At 32.6% G+C, this 15,622-nt stretch overlaps 1 protein-coding gene across 4 annotated transcripts in view; it reads right to left on the minus strand.

Annotated features, from left to right (window-relative positions):
- The window catches only part of LOC123704434 (anoctamin-4), a 33,217-nt gene continuing 17,595 nt past the window's right edge, over nucleotides 1–15,622 (minus strand). The window contains exons 13-27 of one of the 4 annotated variants that reach the window (XM_045652823.1): nucleotides 15,309–15,376; nucleotides 14,462–14,599; nucleotides 13,630–13,796; nucleotides 13,261–13,337; nucleotides 12,348–12,488; nucleotides 11,405–11,569; nucleotides 10,705–10,848; nucleotides 7,664–7,833; nucleotides 7,103–7,242; nucleotides 5,640–5,799; nucleotides 3,156–3,201; nucleotides 2,771–2,876; nucleotides 1,542–1,717; nucleotides 668–845; nucleotides 1–436 (exon numbers count right to left, since the gene is read on the minus strand). In XM_045652823.1, the coding sequence (XP_045508779.1) occupies nucleotides 333–436; nucleotides 668–845; nucleotides 1,542–1,717; nucleotides 2,771–2,876; nucleotides 3,156–3,201; nucleotides 5,640–5,799; nucleotides 7,103–7,242; nucleotides 7,664–7,833; nucleotides 10,705–10,848; nucleotides 11,405–11,569; nucleotides 12,348–12,488; nucleotides 13,261–13,337; nucleotides 13,630–13,796; nucleotides 14,462–14,599; nucleotides 15,309–15,376 (1,980 nt within the window). In that variant the 3' untranslated portion in view covers nucleotides 1–332. Of the gene's footprint in view, nucleotides 440–667; nucleotides 846–1,541; nucleotides 1,718–2,770; nucleotides 2,877–3,155; nucleotides 3,202–5,639; nucleotides 5,800–7,102; nucleotides 7,243–7,663; nucleotides 7,834–10,704; nucleotides 10,849–11,404; nucleotides 11,570–12,347; nucleotides 12,489–13,260; nucleotides 13,338–13,629; nucleotides 13,797–14,461; nucleotides 14,600–15,308; nucleotides 15,377–15,622 lie in introns of all 4 variants that reach the window. The other 3 variants (XM_045652822.1, XR_006753128.1, XR_006753129.1) reach the window with 3 other exon arrangements.

The following is a 15,622-nucleotide window of genomic DNA, read 5'->3' on the forward strand; positions in this document are numbered from 1 at the left end:
TGAAAGAGTAGGTAACAAACACACACACACACACATCCTCACAAACTTTCGCATTTATAATATTAAGTAGGATTGTCGTCCAAATGCAAGGGTACTCGTGAAATACAATGAATTTACATAAAAATCTGTTGAACTGAAGCTTGAATGATCTGAAATGTCGTTTCATAAGATGACGGCATTAGTTCCATATTTCACTATACATATATGAGAAATGTAGTGAAATTCGGAAGTAATAAAAAATATTATAAATATACAATACTGTATTACTATAATTTATTTACTCTCTGTCTGTCTGTATTATTCGTATTCTATTTACTATGTCTGTGTTTTAATTAGTCTGTTATCTGTGGCGAAGATGGCCGCTGTGTGACAGCTACATGTGCGTCAAGACCGTCAGACGCTCGAGATGGACGCCGTAGCCATGGGCCTTGGCGTTCTGCTAAATGGAGTTAAAAATAAATGGAATAATTATGTTTGCTTGTGTTTTATTTAATAAGATCTTCTATACAAAATTGAGTGATTCTATTTTCTTCTAACTATTATTTTATACCACTTTTTATAATCATACAAATCAACCCCCCCCCCCCCCCCCGATTATATTATTATACAAAAAACACACAAAATAAAATAAAAATATAACTTCAAAAGAGTCAAATAATCTACCAACCTGCATTCTCACTCTTCTGCGTTATAAGTTGTCTGTACTCAGTCGACAGACGGCGTCTCCCGTGCTCATACTTCGCTTCCTTCGCCAATAACGCTTCTCTTTGTATCTGCGTGCGGAGTTCTGTTGGCACGTCTGGTATGAACAACTGCATCAGACCGGTTAGACCGAATACTACGTGCTAAAAATAAAGAAATATTTATTGAAAAATATTAACCTGATCGATATTTTTGAAGTGAAACTTCTTTATTGGGGTTGGAAAAAAATTTAGTGCAACATTTTTTCGTTATGCGTGACATTTCTCCGTTGCGCGCCATCTTTTTCTTATCCCTACCACGCGTGATTCGACGTATTTCTGTAAAGTTGCATATAGTAAATTATTTTTTTTAAAAATAAGGTCATAGAGAAGTTTCACTTCTTAAGTGTGTACACTAGTACACGCACACATTTTTTATTTTAGTCAGTAATTAAATACTGGAGTAACTATATTTTGTTTGTGGAAAAATGTATGTTTTGAACAAATACATCAGACCTGTCAGACCGTGCGTTTTAAAAAGAGATAAAAAATATTTATTGAAAAAAAAATAATAATTACTTTTTATATTATGATCCAGGCCATTAAATGAATGTACCTATATGAAACTATACGGTTGGATATAATATAGGCAGTTAACTAAATCGAATATGATTCTGTATGTATTTATATCGAACACATGCCAGTAATGTAGACCATAGGGGTCAGCGTGGTCGGGGGGTTGCGGTAACCCCTTTACTTATGTGTATAATATTTATGTATTAGTGTGTATATGAATGTATGTTTGTGTATTTTTATTTTTATATAGGCGGTGTTTTGTGCATGTAGTGTATAATATATTACCTCAAAAACAACCACAAAGGCTAATCTAGCAGCAAACACATGCCAATAATGAGGTGATAGGCCATAGGGGTCAGCGTGGTCAGGGGGGTTTCGGTAACCCCGGTACGCACACGTGGGGGGGTCGACTTCGTTCTCATCAGCACCCCAGTCTTCTCTGTAGTCTGATGTGTTGAATACTTGGAGGGAAAAAAATTGAATTTACTGTAGGGTTCGTTTTTATGTACTTACGGTAAACGTAACTTACGTATACCGTAGCTAGGTAAGATATTGAAAAAACAAACATGGAAGTTGAGTTTACAACAAAGAATCAACATTAAAATATAAGGATAAACCTAGGTAACAGTAGTAACAGCAAAGTTATGTGTTCATTTCAAAAACTCGAGAAAATTCAGAATCGATGGCATTCAAATGACATGATGTGTAACACTCCGTATAAAGTTTTTTTTGTCTAATTTTTCCTCATTTCTTATCCATGCAATAACACAGTCATATTAAATCTGGCGACAATTTAAATCAGCGCCATCTGTTTTTGTATACCTTACATTATACTCATTTAATTTTTACCTCAAATAACCATATATGACTACTTTTACATATTAAATATAATTTATTTCATGTGAATCGATTTATATCACACTAGCTTTCCGCCCGCGGCTTCGCCCGCGTTTTCAAAGAAAAACCCGCATAGTTCCCGTTCCCGTGGGATTTCAGGGATAAAACCTAGCCTATGTTACTCGTGGATAATGTAGCTTTCGAATGGTGAAAGAATTTTTCAAATCTGCCAAGTAGTTTCGGAGCCTATTCAATTCATACAAACAAACAAACAAACAAAAAATCAAACCTTTCCTCTTTATAATATTTGTATAGATTGAGACTCATAAAACAATATTAAATGCTGTATTCTTTCATAAATTCATCAAAATGTTTGTGAGAAACCAAGAACATATTACACATTAAATCAAATTAATCCTACTAATATTATAAATGCGAAAGTTTGCGAGGATGTGTGTGTGTGTGTTTGTTACTCTTACACGCAAATATGTACTAAGCAAATACTACTGAACCGATTACAATGAAATTTAGCACACATATAGAGGGTAACTTGGATTAACACATAGGGTAGGTTTTATCCCGGAAATCCCACGGGAACGGGATCTATACGGGTTTTACTTTGAAAACGCGGGCGAAGACGCGGGCGGAAAGCTAGTTTTACAATAAATTATACTTACATGATAAAGAATGATCTATATATCCAGATAATGTATAATCTGGAGAATATACATATTTGTACACCATTCTTGGAATGAAGTCGCTTGTATACGCTATGACGAAAGCCTGAAATATAACATATTATTAGTTTTTGTAGTTTATTTGCTATGAATAAAGATTTTAAATTTTCTTTTGTGTTTCATTTTATGCCAATGTTGTAGTTTAGATTATTTTTTTATTTATAGATAGATAAATAAATGTGAAAGTCCTGTTTTTGCCTTATTTTTATTTTATAAGCTACTGCTAATATAATATTATAATAATTTAGTATTATATTGTCGTGTTTTTGATTTATTAATTTTTATTATTAATAAAGTATTGAATTAAAGACAAAAATATACTTACATTCGATACAACAGCCGCATATGTGATGCCTCTTAGAATTCCGTACCTTAAATATAACAAAAAACATATCTCAAATTTGAAGGTAATATTTTATAGCCTGAAACATTACATACATCTATAGTAACGGCACCAGTCTTGTACAGATTAAGGAAAAAAATTGAAGTTTTTTGCAAATTTCTTATAGGTTTTTTAACTTTATTGTACATAGGCTAGGTTTTATCTAGGTTTTTAAATTATCTCATAATAATTATAATAAAACTAGCATTCTGCCCGCGTTTTGAAAGAAAAACCCGCATAGTTCCCGTTCCTGTGGGATTTCCGGGATAAAACCTATCCTATATTATTCGTGGATAATGTAGTTTTCGAATGGTGAAAGAATTTTTAAAATCGGTCCAGTAGTTTATGAGCCTATTCATTACAATCAAACAAAAAAAAATCCTCTTTATAAAATCCATAAATATAAATATGTTGGGTCTTGTTATGTGCGGGTGTAATAAAAGATGAATAACTACGCAAAAGGTTATTTTTCGTTAACTACATATATTTATCCGTATGTAATTAATATTCGACCTAATGCGACCCACCCGCGTCCCGACAAGCCCGTGACTGTCTGTGCATAGCGCACGAACTGTTTATATATGAGTTACCGTGTGAACTTTCTTAGCGTTACACTTGAAATTCGATAACTCATAAATTGGCTTGTCGACGCTACATCATTCCCCCCTTAAAAAATAAAAAGGGTATACAAGTAAAAAAAAACTTACAATTAAACTAAACATTAAACAGATGGGTGTATATAAAGTGTCGCTATATAAGGTTACAAAATGTTTACAATATAAAGTATAAAAAATGTTCACAATATAAATCAATCATAACGTATACAAGTGGTTAACAGTTAACACCTAATTTCGTTAAACTATTTATGTTATTACAAAAACTCGGTTGGGTCTTCTAAGTGGCGTGCGATAATTGTTACACGTCATCTAACACTTAGTAACATTAACATTTCAAATCCCAATACGTTTTTCTTACACTTGTATCGTTTAATATTACAAAAGCTATTACTATACACTCATAAGCCATAAATCAAAAGTACTTAAATTTCTAAGTAGTAAACATTTCAATAAAAACTCACAAACATAAATTTGAAATACCATACTTAAAACGTTAAACCATTAACAATGAACTCGTTTCAAATTTCATAAGTGCTATTATTTATTAAATACGATGTGTTGATTACTAAGTATTTATTATACATTTCTATGAAGTCTTATATGAATACTTATAATCATCGTAATTCTAATAAATTTAAAATAGTTGAAACAATTACAAATACCTAAATCGTACTGGTAATCGTATAGCTCTTCCACTACGCGTGGTATGTGTATTAGGCAATTCGCTACTTGGAATTTGTAATGGAACCTCAGTATCTGCCCCAGATTTCGTATCACTATCATCATTCAAATAATATGCAGGTTTTAGACGGTCTACAGATATTCTAACTTTCCTGCCAGTCATTTGAATGTAAAATACCTTTTCCTCTCGACTCAACACACGATAAGGACCGTCGTATGTTGGTTATAGAGGCTTACGCACTGCGTCGTTTCTTACAAAAACATAATCGCATTTTTCTAAATCGGGGTGAATATATATGTTCCGTCTTACATTCTGCCTAATAGCTACTGACTGATATTTCCTAATAGTATCTCGTAATTTACTTACATACTCAAGACTGCTATCTATTTCAAAACTCGATTTTTTATCGTAATAATCACTACACAGTACACTCACTCGCGGATCGGTTATTTTTCGACACTGGTAAAATTAAAACATTTCTGATTGCGCCGGTGTCCACTAAAAACTTAATAGATGCTGCTTCCGCCACACACAAGGTTGAAAGCACTTGCTGGCATTGTTCTTATAGCGGTAATGGTAATAACATAACCAATTTGGTCTTCTCTGTTTTGATATTCCTGCACGATCGTGATTTTGAGATGCGGAACGATGCGTGCTATTTCCATACCTTCGACCGCTAAACGATTTTCCTCTCGAGCCTGCACATTCCAGCTGGTTTACCCGCTGCTTTAGTTGTGCTAACTGCTCGAGAAGGGTATACTGTACCGACGAAACTGCTCGAACTGGAACTGCCGATTTCATTTTTAATTATTAACAAACGATATCTATGCAATTCACTATAATAATGTTCACTTTTCGCCGGGAGTCACCAATGTTGGGGCTTGTTATGTGCGGGTGTAATAAAAGATGAATAACTACGCAAAAGGTTATTTTTCGTTAACTACATATATTTATCAGTATGTAATTAATATTCGACCTAATGCGACCCACCCGCGTCCCGACAAGCCCGTGACTGTCTGTGCATAGCGCACGAACTGTTTATATATGAGTTACCGTGTGAACTTTCTTAGCGTTACACTTGAAATTCGATAACTCATAAATTGGCTTGTCGACGCTACAAATACTTACCAAGCGCCAATATCTTCGACTCTTTCAGCCAACGGTCGTCTCGCTTGTGTCACCATTTTGTACGCGTCTAATCTGATTTCCGCAATATTATTGAGTAAAGCGAATAATGGTGCTAGAGGGAATGCCGCTACGAATAATGTAACGAAACCGTATTGGAGTACTGAAATAAAAAAAAAAAAAAGTTGTGTGTTTTTATGAAACCACGGTAAAAGTGAAACTTTTTTTTCACACTATAGACATTTAACTAAAAATTATCGTATTTGTACGATAATTATCGTACGTATCGTGCGTCACGCGACATGCGCTACACAGACTAAACAGTTTGAGACGATGTAATAAAAGTTTCACTTTAAAAATTAAAAAAAATAATAATAAAATAAACACATGAAATTATTTTATTGATAAATCTTATATATAAAATTCTTATAAATAAATCTTATACCTATATTATTCGCAACCGATAGGGGCTCCTGAAAATCAGTGCTGTTAGTGTTGCTATGGGGCACTACAGCTTTTAACTGAGTAGTCCCTTTTGATGATGGACATTACCACACAGTACTTTGTTGTTGTTTTTAGTTATATTTTTTAAGTTTAGTTATAAGGTATTTATATTATTTTATTTGTTATGTTTTAAGTAAGTTTTATTAGTTTTTAAGTTCTATTGGTTTTTTGTTTTCTTGTTTTTTGTATCTGTGTGGTGTGTTTTGTGGTCAATAAATTTTTTTATTATTTAAAAAAAAAAAATCCCCTATCGCAATGTTAGTTACCATACTCCTCCAACACAGCTGGACCGATTCTCATGAAATGTGTGCATATCGGGTAGGTCTGAGAATCGGCTAGCATCTATTTTTCATAACCCTAAATGATGAAGAGTAAGGCAGAACAACGTTTGCCGGGACAGCTAGTAAATATATAAATATTTCAGGACAATTTTCACACACGGCACGATCTGATCTCATACTAAGCTTTCGCTTGTGTTATGGAAACCAGATGGCTGATAAACATACATAATTTTTATAAATACTTTAATAGATAATTAACACCCAGACACAGAGCAAACATTTCAACTCACAAATATTTGCCCCGGGTGGGAATCGAACCCACGACCTCTGGCTTGGAAGGCAGGGCCGCTACCAACCAAGCCAACCAGTCAGTCTAAAGTTTGAAGTAAATCTGTCTGTTTTAATGATTGTGAGTCTATGTATTAATAAGAGTTCAAAGTTTTTGAAGTGAAACTTCTTTATCGGGGTTGGAAAAAAATTTAGTGTAACATTTTTTCGTTACGCGTGACATTTTTCCGTTACGCGCCATCTTTTTTTATCCCTACCACGCGTGATTCGACATATTTCTGTAAAGTTGCATATAGTGAATTATTTTTTTAAAAATAAGGTCATAAAGAAGTTTCACTTCTTACGTGTGTACACTAGTACACGCACACATTTTTTTTTATTTGTTTAACTCACTCATCTCCAAATACTCGTCGAATAGCGCGAGTCTGCCTGGGTCCTGTAAATGATAGTCTTGTTCCCAGGCCATGTGCGGTTTACTGGGATCCCTTGTTACCGCTCTATGTGATCTTTGACGCCACCAATTGTGGAGTTTTCTGTAATAATTCATTTAATTTATTTATTTATATTATACTTAATTTATAATTTTTTTTTGTAGCATGTTTGGTATAATTGTAGTCTGGTGGTAAATGGTTAAACTATGTTATGATTCAAAAGTGCTTGGAGAAGTGACAAAATAAATGCTTGAGTTTGAGTTTATTATTATAGAATTATTAATGACGGATTTTAAACACGATTTATTACTTAATTTTCGCATGATTATTTGTAGAAAATGAGGCTAAATCATAAAACGAGACGATTTTTTATTATCAAAAACTACTCGACCCAGAATCTTTAGAAAAGCCATCAAAATGGATCAAGTAGTTAGATAGTAGAGATTTTTTTTTGGAAAACTACTTGATCCATTTAGAATGGGTCAAGCAGTTTTCCAAAAAAAAAATCTCTTAATTAACTTACGGATAGCCCAATTCCACGAAATTATTGAAACACTGTTTTCCAATCATTATTATAGCGAGTTGTATACATAATTCTGACAAACATCCCGCCGGGTCACAAATGTCGCCCTTTAGTTTGAAGAATTCGGATTTTCTAGCTTGGTCATCACCTGGGTAGTCGTAGAAACGGCCCTAGAATAAAAAAATGGTGTTTTTGTCAATTAAATTTAAAAATAATAGTTAGTAGTAGCTACACAAACCGCCTCATTGGTACAGTGGTTGACGTAGCGCTGAGGGGTCCTGGGTTCGATTCCCGGTGGAGACGAAGAAAAAGAAATGTCTCGGTCTGGTAGGACACAGAAGGCTGATCACCTACTTGTCCCTAAAATAAAATCGATCAGTGAAACAGATGTATGAATAATGCATCTGACCCTTACCCCATTAGGGGACACGGGACTGTAAGTAGCTACACAATGTTTATATGATTGTAGTAGTAGAAAAATACTATTTTTTTTCATTTAGTTAATTATGAGGCAGGTAGGTGTTAACGTGTATTTGTTAGATACGTGTTACTTTTAATTATAAGCAAAATATAACCGAATATTTATTTATTTATTGACTTAAGGTAAACGCAGGTATTAACGACCCCTCTAAGGCAATTTCAAAATCAACCATATTTTTTAAGTATACTGGTTCTTCTAAAGATTTATAATTTCATTTTATATGCTAGTGTTATGTATAAAAAATGTATTTATTGAAGCAAATACATTCTAATAAAGGATTATCTTGTAAAAAATAATTTACAATGTGACTTAGTCGATTGTTGCTATTACCGACCCATAAAAACGGCTGTGAAGCTATTAACGATTTTTATGCAGCTATTCCCGATCGTATGTGAGAGGAAGCCTTTTTCCAGCAATGGAATGTATAGAAGCTAGTGATGATGATGATTACCGATCTTAATAAAATGAAATAAAAATGCAAATATATTCGTATTTTTTAGTTGTAGTTATTTTTAATAAAACAAATGAGTACTTTTTAGTAATGAACTAAATAATTATAAACTTTTAAATTAATCAACATAATACTATTAATATATGTACATATATTAAATTAAGGATTTCAAACTCTAGGATATTTCGTTATGCTATTTGATTGATTGCTTCGGCGAGTTGTGTTTTACTGAATACTTTTCGCCGCTTTCGTGGCTCCATATTTCTGGAAAAAATATACCTAATTATATGTTTTATGTTAATTTAACCTAAAAACCTAAAAATATAATTTTTTTTTAATTTTTTAAATTTAACCTAAAAATATAATTTTTAATAGGCACCTATTATGTCATAAAAGTAATAAAAATATATTTGCACGCTCAATTACGAGCAGAATGTTTAAGGATCAATATTATCTGTATATACAAACATCTTTATTCTACACTAGCTTCCGCCCGCGACTCCGTCCGCGCGGATGTCGGTCTTCGCGTGGATGGTTATTTCTCCATTTTGAGTACCTCTGTCAATAACATCTTATAAATATCTATTGGACCCAATTCCCAAATACGGCTAGGCCTATAATAATACGCAACGTGTGTTCGCGGTTCTACGGAACAACGTCTATGGATAAAACTGAAAAATTAAGATTAATTTTTTTCTACGTATTTTTCCAGGATAAAAAGTATCCTATTTTACGCCCAGGATCATAAGGTATAATTATACCAAGTTTCATCGAAATCGAACCGCTAGTTTTCACGTGATGCCTTCACATACAGACAGACAGACAGACAGACAGACAGACAGACAGACAGACAAAAATTTTTTTAATCACATATTTGGGTTTGGTATCGATCCAGTAACACCCCCTGCTATTTATTTTTTCAATATTTTCAATGTACAGAATTGACCCTTCTACAGATTTATTATATGTATAGATTCTGCAAATAAAGCAATTTGAATTTGACTTTGTAAGTAGATGAGAAACTAAACAATTTATATTCGATCGGTAATAACTTCCTATAGTTGCTATTGCCGACCCACATGGGTCGGTATTAAAGTATGTAAGTATAAACCTAAATTGTATTACCGACCCATAAAAAAATGGTTATTTTAATTCATTTGATCATCAGACTATAAAATAGATTATAATTGATTAATGTCATACAAAATATGAACAAATGCATATTGTTTAAACAAAAAAAAACAATGATTTACTTCTGTAACTATTCGATAGGGATCCTCGAAAATATCATAACTTTGTATAAATTGACAACGCTAAAAGACACAACACTAGACAAAAAAGTTTAGTCGCTAATAGATTTTTATGCAGACTCATAGCTTAGATTTAAACTGGTCCATAAAACCACTTGTGTTAGTGTGATATAATAACATAAAAGAAAATAAAACAAAAAGTTACGTTGCTGCCATTGCCGACTTACGGGTCGTTGATACCTGCCGCGGCTTAAACTGGTGAAGCTAACACCGTCCCATTTTAATTTTAAGTTTTATCGTTTCAAATTACTTTCTATTAATAAAATGTTGTAAGAAATGAAAAGTTGACACTTAAATGCATTGACATTTAGTAATATAAATTAAAGTATAGATGTCATTTGTTTGTAAATGTCTTAAAAAGATACTCACAGTACTTACCCGAAGGAACAACGGAACAGTACGACACGTCCTGCTTCCACGCTACCCCGCAGCAACTTACGCATTTTAACTCTTTTTTGCTCAGTTACTCACTCTAACGTTAAAGTATACGATGCTCAAGTAATACATTCGTGTATAACTTTGCCTACCTATAGCTAGAATAGTTCTGGAAACGTTTAAATTTCGAATTACTTTTATAGGTCGGTAATACCTTCAGATTTTCGATGGGTCGTTGATAGCTGCGTTTACCCTATTTAATGTTCAAGATCTCGAACTCTATGGTTTTAAAATAAACGTATATATACACGTGTCTATATGAAATTAAAAAATTTATTTCCTCGTATTCAGTATTGACTTCTGGAAAGGCAAACACAGATAAATTACAAACTTGATTAACACTTTAAAATATTTCTATACATACCTTGAAGAAAGCAATATAGATAAGGGATGAATAGAAATTGATGAATTCAAAGAAGAATATCTTGAAAGTGTAGGAATCTTCATACTCTGTGTGCGTTCTTGGATTTTCTATGTTTGTCAAGTATAATGCTATTTTGGCGTATATCTGAAATAAATTATTAATTATTGAAGTCATTTAAAGGAGAAGTAGGTTTAAACAGATAGAAGGCCTTTTTTTTAGGACTAACTTAGAAAAAATGTGTGCGTGTACTAGTGTACACACCACAGGTACACACGTAAGAAGTGACACTTCTTTATGACTTTATTTTTCCAAAAATAATTTATAATATGCAACTTTACAGAAATACGTCGAATCACGCGTGGTAGGGATAGGAAAAAAATGGCGCGTAACGGAAAAATGTCACGCGTAACGAAAAAATGTTACACTAAATTTTTTTCTAACCCCGATAAAGAAGTTTCACTTCAAACATATGATAAATCATAGCAGGAAATTTAATTTATTTTAAAATAAAAATAACCTTAGTTACTCTCACAAATTATATCAAACCACGCCTTAAAAAAATATCATTCACTTCCTGTAAAAGTTCATTAAAATCGGTTAATCCATTTCAGAGATTCTGACCCAAAAACAAACAAACTAACAAGCATATTTCTATAAGAAGCGATCCTCTTTTGTCTATAATACAAATATTTTCACTTACCCTAGTCAATATCATAATAATTATCAAGTTAATCAACGCAGCCGTCATGGCGGTGAATATTTTGGCGTGTTTCTTCAAAAAGAAACCACTCCCTCCATAAATAACTGATACCATGGATATCCTATATATTATAGTGCCTAATACAGCACCCATTACTACAACTATCTGAAAAAAAAAACATTTAATATGTGTGTTACACTTTATTCTGAAACATAAAAACAAAATAAATAAATAGCACAATAAACAGCCTTATCATTGCGCAGTGATCTCTACCAGGCAACGATTTCTATATTTATAACATAACTAGCTGCTCCGCGCGGTTTCACCCCCGTGGCTCCACTCATGTTGGTCTTATCGTGATGATATATAGCCTATAGCCTTCCTTGATGAATGAGCTATTAATTAAAACCGAAAGAATTATTCAAATCGGACCAGTAGTTCCCGAGATTAGCGAGTTCAAACAAACAAACTCTTCAGCTTTATAATATTAGAATAGTATAGATTATTGAAATAAGCACTTTATTTTTTGGCAAAATTGTTGAAAGTCTATTGGTCCAAATATTTCAGACAGTTTTGCTTTAGCCAATATTTCAGCGTGATTGTGAGTTTTGTGTTTATGTACATTAAAATATGTTAATTATTTTTTTAAAAACATTTATTTAACATGTCCATAAATAAGTTCCAAAGTCTTAATGAAAATTAAATAATTTCTATGAAAATTAAACACTATAAATATATGTAAATCAATAATATATATGTTACAGTAAAAACCCTTAACCAGTCAATAACCTTATTGACCGGTAAAATTAGTCAATAAGGTTATTGACTAAGGGCGTCGGTCAAAATCCTTATTGACTGATTTTATCTGAAGAAATTTTCTAATTAATTTTAAACTTTAAATTTTTCATTTTTTTCTAAATAATTTCTAATTAAATTTAATTACCATAAAAAGTACAGCAGAACTGGTGGCCACATATCTCATAGTTTTCTGCCAGGGCGGTAGAAAAGGCTCCTTTTCCCTTGTCACTGGGTTCGTTCGAAACGTCTTTACTGAGGTCTCGAATTCCGGACGGAGGTCTTCGTCCTTGAATATGGTTGCATATGAGAGAGGTTATTTTAAATATCCTATTACACCGTGTTATAAAAAAATGTGTACCAGTGTACACACGTAAGAAGTGAAACTTCTTTATGACCTTATTTTTCAAAAAATAATTTACTATATGCAACTTTACAGAAATACGTCGAATCACGCGTGGTAGGGATAAGAAAAAGATGGCGCGTAACGGCAAAATGTCGCGCGTAACGAAAAAATGTTACACTAAATTTTTTTCCAACCCCGATAAAGAAGTTTCACTTCAATAACTACGTTAAAGAAAACCGAATTCAAAAACGGAAAAGTAAAAAAAAATTGATATTATTAATTACCACTACATATTATTTAGAAGTGCTATTTATTAAATAGATTTGATGTTGGTGCCAAGCGAAGCCAATGTAAAACTTACCGGCTTACACGGGCTTAATACTAAGTGCTTAGTGCTTGTCACCGACATCAATAGTTCGTAGTATGTATTTATTATCTTTCAGTATGCTTTCATTATATTTCAGTATGTTTATACATATAAAATACTAATATTATAAAGAGGAAAGGTTTGTATATATATGTATGTATGTATGTTTTTCACGCATAAACTACTGAACCGATTACAATGAATTTAGCACACATATTATGGAGGGTAACTTGGATTAACACATAGGATAGATTTTATCCCGGAAATGCGAACTATGCGGGTTTTCCTTTGAAAACGCGGGCGTAGACGCGGGCGAAAAGCTAGGATATAATAAAAATTTATCCTTACTTGATCAACACCACCTAAATCCCATTCCCATCTTAAGACGGATTGCTTTCGTTTCCATAATTCTAAGAATGTTGTCGCTGAAATAAAAATAACTATTGAGTTAATAAATTATATTATTGAATTTTAAAATATTATAAAAGACATTAGATATAGTGTATACATTAATATACACACTAAAATTGAACAAAAGGTTTATACAATATATAGGTATGTATTTATTTACTTCATAGTCATCATCGTCATTAATAGATAACCAACTACAAATTTTAGCTCACAAATTCCATTAAATTTTCAAAGGCGTCCCCCAAGGTTCAACACTAGGTCCACACATCTTTATTGTATACAACAATGTGAATAAAAGTTACTTACCCCAGAAAGACATGAAAATAGCGAAGAATACAGTAGCGGGGTTATCAAAGAGATAACTCAGTTTGGCAAAAAGACAGGAATCAGATAGACGTTGGTATTGACACGCTTTGTCACAAAGGGGACATAGAGTTGTATTGCCTGGGCCCTTGCCGTCGCATATTTCTTGGCTAAAAATGTTACAATATAATCAAAAATGTGTAAAGTTTGAAGAAATAAATACAAAAGTAGTTAAAATAAAAAAAGAAGAAGTTTTTTAATTTGTGTAATACTTTATAGTATTTAAACTAGTATAGAATAATGATGTCTGTGATAAAAACCAAATTCAAAGTAAAGAAACAATATGTTGTCGCCCAAAACAGCTTAAACACTATGCGGTTATCTCTACCAGGCAACCATTTAAGATGCTAAATAATACGAACGTTAGTTGATCGATACAAATAACGTTTAATTTAATAATTTACTATACAGTCGAGCGTCTATTCATACATACATTCAAACATCCATCGATACATTTTACATATGAACACTTTATATCGAACAATATATCTCATGTATTTCTTTTCTTTAAAATTCTCTAAATAACATCTAACAATTTACTACAAAGCGTCTATTTATACATCCATTTAAACATATTTTTTTAAATTTCTATTCTAACATCCATACATTCATTCAAACATCCATATTTACCTATGTACATATCTTTTCTAACATCGATACATATTACATACACAAATCGAAGTCTAAACTCTAACCCGTACATACACAAACATCCATATACCCACACATACAGACAAAAAACCTAACCCTCCTCTACACATCCAGTAAAACTTACCTCGGTATATTATCCCCAGAGTCCATACTAGCCAGACCATACAAAAAACATAATGTTCCAACTATGGCTGGGGCATATAACATCTTTGTATAGAAGCCGAGCCAGCAAAAATATAATGCAATTTTCTCGCCAAAATACCTAGGAATAATAAACTATATTATTATATGTATGTTATATGGTAAATCTACGCTTCTAGAAGTCTAATCTATACTAATATTATAAAGCTGAAGAGTTTGTTTGTTTGAACGCGCTAATCTCGGGAAATACTGGACCGATTTGAAAAATTTCGGTTTTAGATAGCCCATTTATCGAGGAAGGCTATAGGCTATATCATCACGCTAAGACCAACAGGAGCGGAGCAATGCGGGTGAAACCGCGGAGCGCAACTAGTATATGATAATATGGGTCTGTACAATGCTTTGTTTGCATGAGTATTATTGACATATAATAAACAACTAGCTATAGACAATCACGCTCAAAAATTTTCTAAAGCAATACAAAGCGTGTATTTTTACCTACATTTTTGGCGACCTTTTAATAGGGGATTGTGAGTTGAGTTGTTTATAGTACGTCCATAGTGAGTGTAAAATCTAAGTGTTACATTATTTTTAAACAAGCTTCGCTCCGCGGATTCACCCGCGTGGCTCCGTTCCTGTTGGTCTTAGCGTGATGATATAATATAGCCTTCCTCGATAAATGGGCTATCTAACAACGAAATAATATTTCAAATCGGACCAGTAGTTCTTGAGATTAGCGCGTTCAAACAAACTCTTCAGCTTTATAATATTAGTATAGATTTAAAATGTACAATAATTTTCAAATGACATTTTTTTAATTATAGAAATACCTTCTAACAAGCCATAAAGGTTGTTTCTTATACCATTTGCACGGTCGGGCCCATTCTAAGTACAGCAACTGAAAGTAAAATAAGACATAATACACTTTTTTTAAGTAAACTTCTTCAGGCGCATTGAGAGTAAAATTTGAAGGTCGCGTCATGGCAATACCATCACGTCATGGAGTAAGGCTATAATTTGAATCTTTGAATCTTGCCAAAGAAATAATATTATTTTTTTTAACAATATCTTAAGAACTGGAAATAATTTTTATAACGTCACGATTAAAATAATAAAATACAAATTAGAAATACAAATTAATAAA

This window comes from Colias croceus, chromosome 29 (genome assembly GCF_905220415.1).
Source record: "Colias croceus chromosome 29, ilColCroc2.1".
In the NCBI taxonomy this organism is placed as follows: domain Eukaryota; kingdom Metazoa; phylum Arthropoda; class Insecta; order Lepidoptera; family Pieridae; genus Colias; species Colias croceus.